At 31.9% G+C, this 16,596-nt stretch overlaps 1 protein-coding gene across 1 annotated transcript; it reads right to left on the bottom strand.

The window, feature by feature from the left end:
- Positions 1–2,247: 2,247 nt before the first annotated feature.
- On the bottom strand, positions 2,248–6,138 carry LOC132031069 (UDP-glycosyltransferase 82A1). Its single transcript, XM_059420917.1, is given in 3 exon segments — positions 2,248–3,210; positions 5,614–5,631; positions 5,634–6,138. Coding segments are annotated over 3 exon segments (1,332 nt in total). The 5' UTR covers positions 6,091–6,138; the 3' UTR covers positions 2,248–2,353.
- Positions 6,139–16,596: the final 10,458 nt, after the last annotated feature.

Raw genomic sequence — 16,596 nt, 5'->3', positions numbered from 1 at the left:
TTGAAAAACGTATTGTTGTACAAAGTAGATCATTGAAACTTGAAGAAAAATCATTGACATAACGACAAATTAAAAGGTCGAGGTGAATCAAAATTATAGTCAACAAGTTCAGTATATAACAGATTAATTTAGAAAGTTAAGTTTTTGATAGATGCTTTTTAACCTTTTGACGGAAGTCGTCCAATAACAAGGCTAATTCTTGTCAGGTTTAATTTTTTTAACCAGGGTATTACAAATTAACCTGAAAATGATACTTGACCAAGTTAGATATATTGCTTTATTAACTAGTAATTGAATATTACACAAATTTAGAGGTAAGTTTAGCAAGAAAAGGAGGAAAGTTAATATGTACATTTACTTGGAGGAGATTTTCCTGCTTTATAGTCTGAATTCAAGGGATCTCCATATGCCTTGTATACCATATTTAACAATGTCATGCGAAGATTAATTATTCGGTACATGCAGTGTTGGTAAATAGTGTTAGTAAGTATTGATGAAATACTCGATCGAGGTGCATGCGTATGCAAAGGCCAGAGTCAGAATTTGAAGCTTCTGGTTTTCATATTCTAATTCTTTTAAGTTATTAAATTCTAAATTAATTTAATAATTTTTTTAAGACAAATATAAAGTTTGAACCAAAGTTACTATGTCAGACCGATCCGCTAAGCTATATTCTAACTTCGCCTCTATTGTATAAGCCATGGCCACAGATACCAACTTGATTTTAAAGGGGAAAAAAAAAAGTTTTGAGTCAAATGTTTTCTTAATTAATTACAACGACATTTTCTTTTTGTAAATTCCTTTGTTGCGCACATCACGGACAAAATCACAGAGCAATATTCGGTGTCATATTAGAAGCACATGATGCATTAATTGTGAGAGCAAAGATTTATAGTACTATATATTATCAAATTCACAGAAACTTTGCGGTGTTTCATATCAATGGACACAAATACAATAATGCATTAGAGGAATACATTAATATATAGGTAGTATTTATTTTAGCTAGTTGACTGAGCTATAGGTCGGTTGTGTTGCTTTGTTTGTGCTCAATGCTCACTGGACAACGCAATAATGTAGCTTGTGGCATACGTAATATCTTATGTAAGAGATGTCGATTTATTATTATAATTCAGTTTGTAAGTGAATTTGATCCGTGGACTAAATGATCCTGAGATTATAATTCTGTGATTATACTCCGTAGACTAATTTATCCCACTTGAGAGATGGGATAAAATAATCTCAAGTTTAAGGTAGATACTTAAGATTAAGTTTGAGATTAAATTTATATTGTGTTTGATTGATAGCATAATTTAATCCCAACATAAATTAATACCGTTGACCAAACACAATATAAATTAATTCCAAACTTAATTATGCGATATCTCACTTTATCCTGCGTACTAACCGATCCCTAATAATTTTAAATTTTACTTTCTTTTAGAGACAAAAGGAGAACTTTTTTTGGGAAGTGACGTTGGATCATGGATGATATCTCTAATTAAAAATTGTTTTCGCAACTATTGAGTATAGGGCAAAGAAGAAACACATGTCACACAGAACAACTTGCAGTTAAAATCCCTATTGCCCACATTTTTATATTATAGTTCGTTGTGTAGTTGTAGATTAAGTCCTTTCAACCCTTGTATTAAGTTAATGTATGTAAGTTAAACTCTTGTATAAGCATGGTATTGAGTTCATTCTTTCTTTCTACATAGTTGTAATTTGTTAATTTCATATATGATCATCGAATTTTATCTATTATATTAGTAAAGTCACATAATTACTTTTTATCATATTAAAGTAACAGAACTTCACCCACTATAACAGTATATATATAAAGTCCTAAACTTAATCTATTACAATGACAAAACCTATCATCAAGGCGACTTTACTGTAAATCTTTGACTCTGTGCTTGATTCATGTAACATTTAACATGAAATCAGAGCATGATTGATGAATTTTGCAGTTCGAGTCATGATAGTATATAAATAGAATTAATGAATCATCTCTCATGTCAATTTTATCTCTTGTCCAATCTATTAAAGGTCTCATAAAAATCAACAAGGCACTTGTTCTTCACAAGGCTATCCAAAATCTAAGACAACAAGTTGAATATTTTCATCAAGCTTCATCAACAAGTACGGGCAAAATAAGAAATTTCAAGTATTCAAGATCTAATATGTATATATAAAAAGGTAATATTTGATCTATGTAAACAATATAATTTACCGGAAGAGTGTTCATATCTTTGCTCCTGCATCAATGATGTGGAAGCATAAATTTACTAAGTTAAAATATAAATCACTCAAACACATTTATATCAACCATACATAGTTCATGTATAAGTTTTCATATACAAACATCCGAAATGAATGTTGTCAAGTTATCCATAGCTTTACAACTAGCCACTTTGCTCATTGTCATCTCATTTAACCTATCAATTCTTTCACTCGTTCCATCATCCTCCATCACCCTCTTCAATCCTCCTTCCAAATCTTTCAATCCAAAACTATCAATTCTGACGCCGATTCGCCATTTCTGAATAATATAAGCGCAATTGACAAATTGATCGCCGGCAATCGGATAGCACAAAAGTCGCTTCTTGGATTGTATGGCTTCCATCGTTGAGTTCCATCCACAATGTGTCAAATAACACCCCACAGCTTCATGTTGTAGAATATCCATTTGTGGTGCCCATGACACAATTTTGCCCTGTTTTGAAATTTTCTCCAAATAGCCCTTTGGTAAACCTTGTCTCCATGATGGGCCTAACACCCAAATAAAGGGCCTTTTTGTGGCTTCAAGTGCCAATGCCAAGCTATTCACTTTTGCTTCACCAATTGGGCTGACCCAACTCCCAAAAGAAATGTACAAAACTGAATTAGCATCTTGTTTGTCTAGCCAATTCAAGCAACTTGAATCTTCCTCCCAAAAGCTTGAATTCTTGATTGTTACATGAGTGTTCAAAGGCCCAATTGGGAGAATTTGGGTATTTAAAATAGTTGTATTTTGGTCCTTGTGACATTCATCTTGAAAAGTGTTTATAAGTAACCACTTGAGGGTTCTTGTTCTTTCCACTGTCCTTTTCCAAAACTTGAATCTTGAAATTCTTGCATTTGAATTTCCAATAAGCCATGGTAAATCTTGTGGGCTAAGTGTAGGCTGACCAAGTGAGAGGCATATTGGACCCTTGTGCAATGGACAACCTGCGAAATTGTCAACTGTTAATCAATCATAGGTTTCTCAATTAAGAGAGATTCTAATCAAATGGATATTTTAAACCACAAAATTTTGATTGGGAGAAAAGTCCAAATTTGCCCCCGTAACTTCTGAAATCGCTCAATTGTCTTCTATTAAAATTTTGTTAGCTCACACCTTTATCGTGAGCAAATCGTTTCATATGTTTCTTTGTCGTTAACAGAGTTCCAACATAAAATGAACTTTACGTGTTCAAATTCTTCCAGGAAAAAAAGTCTAGATATCCCCCTTAACTTTTGATTATAATTTAAAACTATCCTTAAATTGGAGCTATGTTAGGGATCAAAGATCAAAATAAGACTTTTCTAACGACAGAGTAAAATTATACTAAAAGTCTAACAACGCACGAACTTAAGCAATTTCAAATAGTATGGTAGAAAATTTGACGTTTTCCCCTTTTGGTGTAAAAATTGTAAACTCATATATATGCATTGACTATAGGGACAAAAAACACGTGGAATAATGACTAATTATTGTGCTTGGATTTGAATGAATGATTTATGAATTAAGTAATCATCAAAAGATCCATGTGATCATGTTCCTATCAATGAAACCTCTTATAGTTGACTTCAATACGATATCATGTAGAATGAGAGAAGTTGACTATGACCTAGAATTATGAGGGTGATATATACTTTAAATAATAGCTTAATGCAATATGCAGCTCCTAAACTTGCATTTTTTTTTTCCATTTACTAGCACGCCAGCAAAGTCATTGCTTCTATCAACCCGAACTCATCCTCAAGTGTGTCTATCAAACACAATCTGACTTAAATAACATTTTTCAAATAGTAAATATGAACTCATTTCTTTGACTATCTAAGCATACTATAACAAAACTAGCGATCTAGTCAATGGATCATCTTAAACCCAAATTTCATATATTTTTCTTCATTTCCAGAAACTTCAAATAAGATTGTCTTCTGTAAAGTATAAACCCCATGTAGTTTATATTACTAAATCATATACTCCACAACAAATCAGAATATTTTCAATTATTTGACTACCTAAATGTGACAAAAAACAAGAACACCTATTAGAAATCAATGATCAACCGTAAAAACTTGACAGACATGAAGCTGAAGTTGGTAATTAAGTAAGAAAATGACACTAATGAAACTAATTGGATATCTACTCGAATGAAACTAATTGGAGATCTACTCGCGCATACAAAGAATAATTTTATCCTGATACGAGAGTTTACTACATGTAAGTGGGATTATCGTTCGATAGACACACCGAGGAACCCAGCTTCGAGCTCAAATGGTAAGAAAGCAATCTTTAGTTGATCAAAAAATGGAAAAAAAATGCAAGTTTAGGAGACTGCACATGCATTAGCCTTAAATATTGAACGTTATGCAAATTGCCCTTTTTTATTCCCTTTAAATAAACAATGGACACGTACACAGTAGTTTCTCGGATTCATGACAACTTTCTGACTAGATATTTATGTTACAACTTACCTACTTGCATTAAAAGGTTAAATATATATTAAAATATGAATAGAGTGTAGTAATTTATATCACGCTTATACTGTAATCCAAACAACGCTCTTCATATAAATGGCTAATCTTGTATATGGTCTTATCAAGATTTTTCACCTACACTTATCGTATACAGTTTCTATAATTAACCTTTAAATAACATGATTAATTAAAACTTTTTGTTACACTAACGTGGATAGAAGTTACAACTATTATCAATTTTTAAATTATATACACTAATAGTGAAAAATATTTTTGCATCATTAATATATATTCAGCTATGAGTTCACACTTACTATAGTTATTTAACTATATATAGTTCGTTTTCAAATAATCCGATCGTGTAAAAATCTTTATAGAACAAGAAAGATAACGTGACAAGAAGGGTTAGTCAAGAAACAACTATATCTACAAAAGACCATCAAGGGTTATGGAGTAATAGGATGAGAATAGTCCTTTCACTTAATCAAAGGTGTCAGGTTCGAGGCCTTGAAATGAAAAAATTCTGACAGCGAACACTTCTTTCTTTAATGAGTCTTACACGACGCAAATTCAAATTAGTTTGGATCCCGAAGAGAGTAAGAGACATCGAGTGGGAAACCAACAAAAGAAAAAACTATATCTGCAAAGACCACCAAGGGTTGTGATGAATATGATCCCTCAACATTTAACTTAGGTCTCGGGTTAGAGTCGGACGACGAAAAAATCATCGGGAGGGAGCGCTTTTCCCTTTTAGTAGGCCTTAAGTGCTGAAATTATGATTAATCGGGTCCCAAAGTGGATATCAAACGTCTGTTCGAAGCCAACAAAAGAAAAGAAAATATGTATCTACAAAGCTTGTCCTTATTTATGTGAAAATTAATTTACCTGTTTCTGAGATGATCTGTTATGGAGCATATCCGGAATTGAATCAACCAACCTATAAGTAGCCAACATGGCTGGCCAAAATCCAGCAACTTGAATCCCACACCTATCAGCAACTTCAACAGCCCATGAAGCAAGCAAATCAACAATCATACATGCTACTCCATCTTCTTGATCATTTTTTCCATCAAATTGTAGCTCTCGAACGAGCCTTTCGAATTGACTTGGCATGTTATTCTCCATGGCATTTTCTATCGCGAAGAAATCGCGAGGGGATGCTCCATCTTGATCTAGCCCATCTGGAATTGACATGATGGAAATATTCACATCTTTAGAGTCAATTTTGATGAAATTTGGAAGGATGATTATTGGATTAAGGCCATGATTGACTAGCAATGAAGCTAGCTTGAGCATTGGTGTAACATGACCTTGTGCTGGATATGGAACTAGCAGTACTTTGCTCTTTTTTCTGCACTTCATGGTTTCTCTATGTTTTTTGTTGAAAACTCTTCAAGGGACTCACTATGCAAGTCGTCATATATAGAGAGGAGTTAATGAATGGTTTCTTGATTTGTGTGTGGGGGTGGGGTGGGGCGTGGGAGGGGGGGGGGGCGCTCGAGGGTAGAGTTAGCCAGGTGATGGTGAATTCCATTTGTTAGAAAATTATTCTATGTAAATAAGGATAAATGAATCCTTTAGTTATATAAAATGTTAATCTCTTTGATGTAAGGGAAAATTTTAGTGTAATACAAAAGCAAAGAAAGACTAAAATTTTAGATTTATAGCCACGGACTGCTTATGCATTTTAGCTCATTTTGTTTTGGATAAATTATTTATGCATATCAAATAGGACTATATTTTAATCTAAAATTGGTCGAAGTATAGGATCCTGGCAGAGGCTCCTTTAGCGCCCCTAGTGATAAAAGGCGGAGTTCAAAAGATACTTAATAAGTTCAGATATATATCAACTATATATGATATTTCATTTTTTTTTTTCTTGAATCTCCTTGTATTATTTTCTGATTTTGCCACCGATTGAACTGGACCGACCTTTGCAAGTTGCTTATGAAATTGGATTTAACTTGCATGTGGCCTATGCAATTGGGATTGAGCTCAATCATGGCAACTTGTTTAGAAAAAGGGAAGCCTAAACAAACATTAGAGCATTAATTATTGATGAATCATGTAATGATTTAAGAAAAGGTTAGTATTAGGCGCAAAGGCACTAATTAAAAAGGATTATTTATGATAGCAATATAGGGAACTCTGTGATATTAACGTGTAAGACCGGAAAAGAAAGAAAAACGTGAATATTGGACCATCTAATTTAACTGTAACATGAAAGTTAATAATCAAATCAGTAAGTATCGAATACATGATGATTATATTAAAAAGGTTTGAAGCTTATTTTCTAGTATTTCTGATTTTAACAATAACATTGATGCTTAGATCAATTTACGTATTAACTATTTTACTGTGTATTATTATTTGTCACCAACACATATGTCAAATCATTCTGTTCGTCAAAATTTAATTTAAGTATAAGAAAAATAAATTATCTAACATTTTTTGCGTGTTGTAAATTTCAAACCTTATCTCTGATATATTTTTTACACACTTCATTTGTCGTTATATATACTGTACTCTTATGTCGACGTAACGTTCAAAAGCTTTTTTGCCCCTTTTCTACGAGTGGTTTCTATACATGCCACTTGCTGCCAACTCAATGAAAAGTTCAGTTAAATTAAGAGCAAAATGTGATTATTGCGGCTTTGGTGTTTGAATATATATACACTCTCCCTCTGTACTACTTTATTTGAGCCTTTTTCCGGCTAATTTGAAGCCGAAATGAATGTTAACTTTTATTATAATTTTTTTGTCTTTTAAATATTTTAAAATATTAATTATGGTGACTTATAGTATTTTTTACGTAATTTTTTAATATGTAAATTTTATTTCGAAAAATTAAAAGATTATATGTTCAAATACACGATTAAAATTAAAAAAAAGCTTAAGGTATCAAAATTGGGATGGCCAAACAAATTCAACACTGTAAAGATTACATCGGCCATACATAGTTGCTTCTCTTTTCCTTATTCTTTGTTTTAACCATCTATCTGACAAGGGGTCTACTTTGATATCTCTAATATAACATAGTCTTTGTTCTTCCCATAACGAATAGGCTAGCTCTATCTCTCAATTACCTATCACTGTGCTAGGTAGGTCCCTGTTGTTCCTCGGCAGCACCTTGAGGTGCATTTAGTTGTCTTACGTGAGACGAGGGTTGTTCCCCACTCCATGGCATGACACCGTTCGCTGATTCTTAGCCTGCAGCCTTCAAGTAACAGAAGTGCCAAGGAATAGGATTTCGATTCGTGTAACCTATTTTTCACTCTCCATGTTTGGCTTACGGCCAGGTTTAGAGCAGCAGACGCTGGCTAGAGTACTTCTTTTGTTTCTCATTTAGGGTGTGTTGAGTATGAAGGGAAATATTTTCCATGCAAAATGTTTTCAAAGAAAATAATTGATTTTTTTATTTATTATTTTGTGTTCGGAAAGTACGTAAAAAATAATATTCTAAGCATTTCTATGTGTAATTAAACAAATACTATGAGAGGTAGGGGTAGGAGGTATAGTGTGGGGTGGTGGGGTTGGGGCCTACGAGAGTGGGGGTGAAGATGAGATATGTTAGAGGGTGGGAAGAATACAATCAATATGAACTCGCTTTCTCCTTGCATTTACTCTTTTAAATTATCTTTCTCATTTTTTAAGAATTTTTTTAGGAAAATATTCTTTCGAAATTTTTAACCATTCAAATATTTAAAAAATAAAAACACTTCACACCGAACACACCCTTAGTGTTTTTATTTTATATTCATTTTTATGAGAACCACAATTAATTTAAATTCGTGTTGCCCAAAATTCATTAAAAGAAAAATTGCTTCCTACCAAAATTGGACCACAAATAATACTCCTACTTAACTTAAAAATGTAAAAACAAGCACGTGTTTCTTTCTTTAATCTGAATCAATAGTATTGCAGGTTGCAGCCATTTAAATGCATTGTATGGCTGGATTTTATGTGCTACAAAGTGTCGGCAAGTAAGAAAAAAAGTAGGCTGAAGAGAGAACACTTGTATTTTGAGGCCAAAGGAAAAAAGGAAATTTGGCTGTAGAAAACATATATGAAATTGGAATTGCTAGAAGCTTCATTCATTTTTGTTCCTCATTTTCAACAACAACGATAATATATCTAGTGTAATTTTATAAGTGGGGTTTGGGAAAGGTGATGTGTACTCAGCCTTAGCTTATCCCTATCTTATTAAGGTTGAAAGGTTGTTTCTGATAGACGCTCGGATAAAAAAAAAATCAAGTATGAAAAGGAAATACAGTAGTGAAAAGGTCATGCTGAAAATAATGGAGATCTAGAAGAGAACAGTAACAATAACTAATAATAATACGATAACCGAATAAACGAAAGAAAAACAACAGATAATAATAAAATCGAAGAATAAGATAATAAGAGAGTAATATTAATGATACTAATAAGGAAACTATCTGACACTCGCTTCCTATTTTTCTCTAGCCCTCGACTTATGTATATATAGTATCTGTCACAGGTCATATCCTCTATAAGTTGCAGGTATGTCATGTTAGTATGCTACGTCTAATCACCTCTTTCCATACCCACCACATCCAACCTCTACCTCTCCTCACCACAATTTCTGGACCTTATCGCTGGCTTGTCCCCAACCATTCTCTTGAGACTTCAACCATCTCGTAGCTTCTATTTTCTCTTATCTTGTCCACCACGTAGGTCCTCCGCAATGTGAATATCTTCGTTCCTAATCACTGCTCTCTCTGGTAAAGATTTGCAGATGCACCTCGGCATCCTCATTTCCGCTACTTTTATCTTCTAGCGTGTACATGTTCTTGACCAACTGCGCTCCCCTTTTTGCAATATAGGTGTAACAGCCACTTTACAATCTTTGACGTGCGTTACTCATTTTCAATGAATATTTTTTCATCTCTCAATGAAATATCTAGAGCTTGATTTTGGAAAACTTTAATTGTATCTTTTCTATTTTATCCTTATAAATAATTTAAAAGACGATTATTTATTATTTTGTAAGAAAATAAGGAAATTAGTATATAAATCATTATGAGAAAGAGGATATGATGCTAATTTTAAAAACTGCATATGTCAGGCACCCCTTCTTAATTAAGAAAATCTCACCGTGTAAATTAGTAATTTGTTGAATCCCTTGCCTAAAGGGAGTAGAGTGAGAATGATTTGCCAACATCTTATGAACGAAAAAAAATCATATCCATAAATCTGAATAGCATCGCAGTAATTGATTTTGAGTGTGCAATTAGTCAATACTCTCTCCGGATCAAGAAGAGTGTTAATAAAACAATCATTTGCACACCCCTTAAGAAAATACTAACTTCTAAACAAAAATAGGTAATTTGACTAAACTGCTCCTAATTAAATAGGTATTGGAATTTGATTACATAACACTTAATAGGGGCAAATCATGAAAGTTAAGATTAGTTCTTCCTTGATTTGATAACTGAATGCTCTTTTTGACTCAAGAAAAAAAAAAGGCTAAATGAATACTCTTTTTTATTCGAAGGAAGTATGCTCTAATTACTAGGTCATAGTCAACCTTCTCTCATACTGACATGATTATTCAAGTCATTCCTAATTAGGGATTTTATTTTAATGCAAAGATCAGGAATTATGACTTGGTAATGAGCATGACCAAATGATATAGATCCTTATTTACTTTGAAATTCTTTTCCTATATGACTTTGTAATGGAGAGACAAAGTCATAAATTTGTATACAAAATTCAATTGTATTTAAGATTATAATATATTTAACTTATATACACCGTATAATTTATTGGTAAAGTTGCTAGATGTAATTCGCATAATGACAATTACCGAGTTATAAGTATTCTTTAGAAGGTTCATTTTATCATGTTCTTACTCCACACATCTCTATATATATAAAACGGTATAGGCACTTATATGTTTATTATGTCAGAAAAACTTTATCTTTTTTTGACAATGTACATATACGTGTTATTACAAAAAGAACAAAAGCCACATTAAATAAACCTAATAATTACATCTCTTCCTCTAATTGTGGTTATCGTTCTCTACTTCCTCTTCTGTTACAAGTTACAACATTTCTGTTTTAAGCCGGTTACTGCTTTAGTAGACTCAAAACGTGACTTCCACACATAGCCCACAATAACTGCTAGATAAAAACAGATCATATATCTTTCTTCTCTCCCGATTTGTCTTGCCTGGATCAATAAGCACGTCGTCAATCTGTCCTTCAGCCCAACGAGGTGATTGTATTTAACTTGACCACGTCCATCTCTGCTTATGGTGCTTGCTGTCGGTTCAACGATCCTCTTGACTGTAATTTTCCTCTTCTAATTCCCTTAAATCGTGTAATTCTAGGGTTAATTTCAAGGTATTTATGTTTAATGCACTCGACACATGATTTACTTTGTTACTTTTTCAATTTAGGTTGATCTTCTAAAATATCTTTTCACTCTGATGGATTGCTAACTTCTAATATACATGCATATGACGCATCTCAAGGTTCTACAAAATTTCGTGCTTTGTTAATCTTTTATCCTTCTTTATGCTTTTTTCGCTTTGCCTTTTCTCAGTTTGGTATTGTCTAAACATTCTTATTTCTTTTCCTTGCGAAAGCTTGAAATCCAAGCGTAAATGCATTGTGACGAATACGAAAGTAGAACACCCAATGTATAAGACACATTGTACACAAAACATTACTTTCTTCTTGATTACAGGAGAAAAAAAGAACCTTTAATAAAGGATTTCCGGAAAAGGATTTTTCATGCATGTATATATATACATGATTTCATTGAGAATCTTTTGGCAAGATAAAAGGCAGAATGCTCCAATTTGGACCTTACTGAACAATCCACAATTTCCTATATATGATCGATATCAGCTTATGGTTTCAAAATGGTGAGAGTTAATCATTATTGTAGATTTTTTTTAATCTAGATGAAAATACAAAATTAGAAATGTGAAGCAATGGGCTGATTGATAGTTATGCTTATATAATTCTTTTTTAAGTTTTTTGACTGCACATTGCTCTGCATATTCAATTCGAGTCCACTTTTGCATATTCTAAATTTTTCCTTTGTTTCTATCTTTCTGAATCTTACCATGTTTCTTCACTTAAGTTAAAATGATTGATCGACATTTGACATAAAGTACTAATAATTATGTGGAACTTAGTTCTTGCATAGTATAAATAGCTATTTTCTGTAAGTTAGCTGTCTCAAATCCAAAGATTAAATGGTTGGTGGTGCCATTCATGAATGCCAAAATCTGAGGTTTAGACTGGAAATTATTCTCTAAAAATGTTTAAAAGAAAAACTCGAGTGGTAGAGCTGGAAGGATTTTGTTTGCTGAGTTTTGAAATTAGCTATTTACTCCTGGTAACATGTTTTTTGCTTAGGACAAGTATCATTATGGCTTGTGGTGAAGGTTGTGGTTCATGTGCCAAAAAATTTGTGCTAGAAGATTCCCTTGAAATTTACAAGATTAGAGCAATGATGTGATGGTGATTTTCCATGAGATATACTACAAAATCTATTTCTCTACAATGATATATTTTTAACTGTCTGAAGAGGCAACCAGAAATTTGGATCAAAAAATTGTTCTAAATGTCATAACCCTACTGAAGTTCAATATTTTCAACTGAGAAATCATTTTCTTTCTTCAATGGTTATTAGTTCTAAAACCAGACAGTTAATCCCAATTTCAAGAGAATTAAACCAGTGGGCTGGTTTAAATGTTCAAGGATTCAACCACTCATCAACGATCCATAATTGTACATACGAAAATAATTATAAGCTTGTGCGTGTGTACTTTGAAGCAGAGATTAGACTGTTTTGGGAAAGAAACTATAAATTCTAGATTTGCCTACACACTTAAAGTGTTGGTCTCAGTTTCATCTGCCTGCAAGTTATGGTAAGCAAGACGAATATATTCATCATTTTGGAATTCGTTTCAGGTGGAGAATTGTTTGATAAACTTATAAGGTCCATCCCTTTCTTCTAAAATATGTATTAGGAACAAAATAAAAGAAATTTTTCTGCTTTTAGCAGCTATTCAAATATTTGGTGATAATTTTTTGATAATTTTTTGACTGTGATTAAAGTTTATCACCTGATTTATTGGCGTAAAGGTAAATCATGAACGAATTAGCGAAGAATATCCAAGTAAGTATTTCCAGGGCTTCTGCCAAATAGCTCTGGAATATTGGCAATCGAAGTAATTTTACTATTTTATATGAACTAATTTACAAAAGTAGTATATTAGAGTTGGGCTTAACTAGTTTTTAAATAAGAAAAAGAAAAAAAACTTGCTTAATTATGGTTGACTTTAATATGACAATGTACATATACGTGTTATTAGAATAAATAAACCAAGCATCGCTGTTTCTTGGATCCATAATCTTTCTGAATAGACATTTATGTTATAAGTTAGAACTTAGTAGCATTAAAAGCTTAAATACGTCTAAATATGAATTTAATATATATCAACTGACACTTTAATCCAATACTACCACGTTTGAAAGAAACGAGTAGGGGTGTTCAAATGAGACCGAAAAATCGATCCGAACCGGTAAATCGAGTCAAATCGACTTGATAAACCGAAAACCGGTTTGGTTTGACTTGATTTGGTTTTACATTTTAAAAAACCGATAACATTTGGTTTGATTTGGTGTTAAACCAAAAAAACCTGAACCAAACCGATACATACATACATACATACATACATACATATATACACACATACACATACATACATGCATACATACACACACACACACACATATATATATATACATATTCTTCAAAATTTTGGCTCATTCCAAGTCCAATACAAATTCAAATAATTGGAAATAAAAGTGTAGCCCATTTAAGTTTAAGGTAAAATAAAAAGAAATTTGCTAAAGGTAAAATAGAATTTCTCCCTTATTCAGTTTTACGGTTCCCTCATTTACATGGCATCTGAATTACTACTAATAAGCTAGCATTTTATCCGTAACAAATTAAAGGGAAGAAAATGGCAATTGAAATTTAAAAAGATTTGATAGATGACTTTGTCTTTCTGTTTATTATTTTCCATTTTAACTTTTGTGCTTTTTCTTATAAACACGATACGAGTCTAGATAACAAAAATTTCGGAGGGCTACGTAATATCAAAAGGCTATGTATGTTATGTTAGATATTTATGTTTTTAATTACCTATACCATAGCCATAAGCCTATACATACATAAAGTTAATGAATTAATTAAGAAGATTCTTAGATTTGAATGGATCACGGTCCAATGAAAAGAGATAGTAGGATTTTTGCTCTTCTGTATTTAGAGTTACCATTTGATTCAAAGATTCTTTGTATTAGTACATTCTTAAAATCCGAAAAAAATATCAAAACCGACAAAACCAAAACCGATAGAATTTATACTTTAATGGTTTGGTTTGAATATTAGAAAAAACGAACTATTATCGGTGGTTTAGTTTTTCGGTTTGGTAAATTTTGATTTAGGTTTTAACCAAAAACCAGAGTCAAGGCGACTCATGAACACCCCTAGAAACAAGTACTCTTGTATATGTATTCTCATACACATCATATCCAGATTTCCACCTACACACACACACACACACATATATATATATACACATACATATACACACACACACATATATCTATATATATATACACGCACATATATATATATATACACACACACATACACACACACATCTATATATATATATATATATATATATATATATATATATATATATATATATATATATATATATATATTATAGGTGTGGATAATCTCCAAAACTATTATCCATTAAAGGTATAGAATATATTAACAAAATGAATATTGAATCCGACTCGACTCCAAAAAATAACTCAAGATGTAATAATTGACGACATCTACATTAAATAATTATTTGTATTATAATAATTGCAACAGATTTTTCTGTTGAGAAAAGTTGTTTGTATCGGTGTATTTAGATAAGATAATTAACGATATATGATGTGTTTATAAACTTTTATTAACTAATCATGATTAACTGATTGAGGGTTTGCAGAGAAATGAACAGGAAACTTCATTGTACTATGGATGAATGTAATGATAGAAAATGTTAGTGTTAATTAGGTGCAATGGCACTTAAATGAGTTGCTTAATTATCATTTTAACAATGCTCTAATCGTTTGAGTGTGACACAAATAGTTAATTAACTTAGTAGTTATTTAACTTTTTTCATAAGACTCGAAAAGAAAGAAACGTGAATTTGACCATCTAATTAAGTTGAACTTTACTTTTGCAAAAAGATGTAGGTAAAAAAGTAGTATATATATTTCAATGAACTAAGAAAATTTTATCTTTTTCTTCTTTTCTATCAGGGTTTTCCACGTGTTATTTTCTGCCTACCCACTCACCGAACAAGTTCAAAGTGTGCATTTAAAATTAATTAATTGATAGCAATGTGATTAATTGTGCTTTAATTTGGTGTTTGTACGTATATGCAGATACAGCACAACTGTTTGATAGAATTAGCACTGTAAGGAAAAGAAAATAAAAAAGAGAACCGACCATAAATTGCAATATTTTAGGGTCCTTTTGATTTATTTTTTCTTCAAATTAAATAGTTGAAACGTGGTCCTTTCCGAATGGATATTCTATTTTCAACACTGTGACTAAAAAGGTTGATAAAAGTTAAAACAACTTTTAAACTACGTTAAGATTTTATGTAACATACAAAATTAAAATATACTTTCAATTAAATAAAGAGAAACACTTGCATTTTGAGACAGTTGAAGAAAGTTATTGTACGATGTAATTATTTAAAAAGAGAAAAGAAGAGCTTTAGATTGTGGTCATAGTTATTTCGAAAAGAAGGAATTGAAGTCGTAGCCAAGCTAGCTAATTGTTTGTAGTTTTGCATTTCTATAATACATTGCTATCATAAGTTATTTCCACACATAAGTGTCACCATTTCTCTTCCTACTTCCCCTTTCCTGGTTCCCATTAGTATATTATAACCAAAAAAATAAAATAATAATAATGAAAAAAAAAAAAATCAGTGTTGCAAATTCAACAAAAAATCTCATATCTTCTTCCTTTCCTCCCTTTTTTCTTGGACCCACCCTTTTCAAGGAATATGAAAAGAAAAGAAAAAGAAAAAAAAACGTGAAAAACATACTTATAAATTTCGATATTATCTATGAGCATGATAGATGACCAACCAACTAATGATACAATCAGAATAAAATCCGTGTATCAAGTAGGTAAAATCATTGTCCTAAGGAGTTTGCATATGGTCAAAGTTAAAATGATTTTAATAAGAGTTTTTTTTTTTCACTCAATGTCCGGTATCTGCATTAGAGTCCGATTAAATCCAGATTCACGCCGCATAGGACCCATTCAGAAATAGAGCTCCCTACCAAGAATTTTTCATACCCAGAGTGTTGAGAATAAAATAGACCCGCAAAAATAATATTCACGGTATTGGTAATAAAAGCGGAACACTAAGTTATGGTTAAATTAGCAAGAATAAAAATGCAGCAATAATGACACTGAGATTTTATGTGGAAACCCTTCTGAATAAGGGAAAAACCACGACGAAGCAGGAAAGAATCGATATCACTATAGTAAGAAATTTTACACTGTGGAGTCACGAGTATAAATACTCCAAAGACCACTACACACTCAAAAGAAAATAACACTCTTTTGGTTTTTCCACCTCACTATAATATCTCTCACACTCTATTTTTCTTCACAGACTATTTTCTTACAGTCTAAGGAATACCTTGCTCTCTATATATTTTCCTCTCTTTTCTGGTGTGTTTAAAGATGATGGAGAGCTTCCTATTTATAGGGATGAAATGTGTCATT

Source organism: Lycium ferocissimum, chromosome 9 (genome assembly GCF_029784015.1).
Source record: "Lycium ferocissimum isolate CSIRO_LF1 chromosome 9, AGI_CSIRO_Lferr_CH_V1, whole genome shotgun sequence".
NCBI classification, from domain to species: Eukaryota; Viridiplantae; Streptophyta; class Magnoliopsida; order Solanales; family Solanaceae; genus Lycium; species Lycium ferocissimum.
This window is presented reverse-complemented; position numbering and strand designations above follow the sequence as displayed.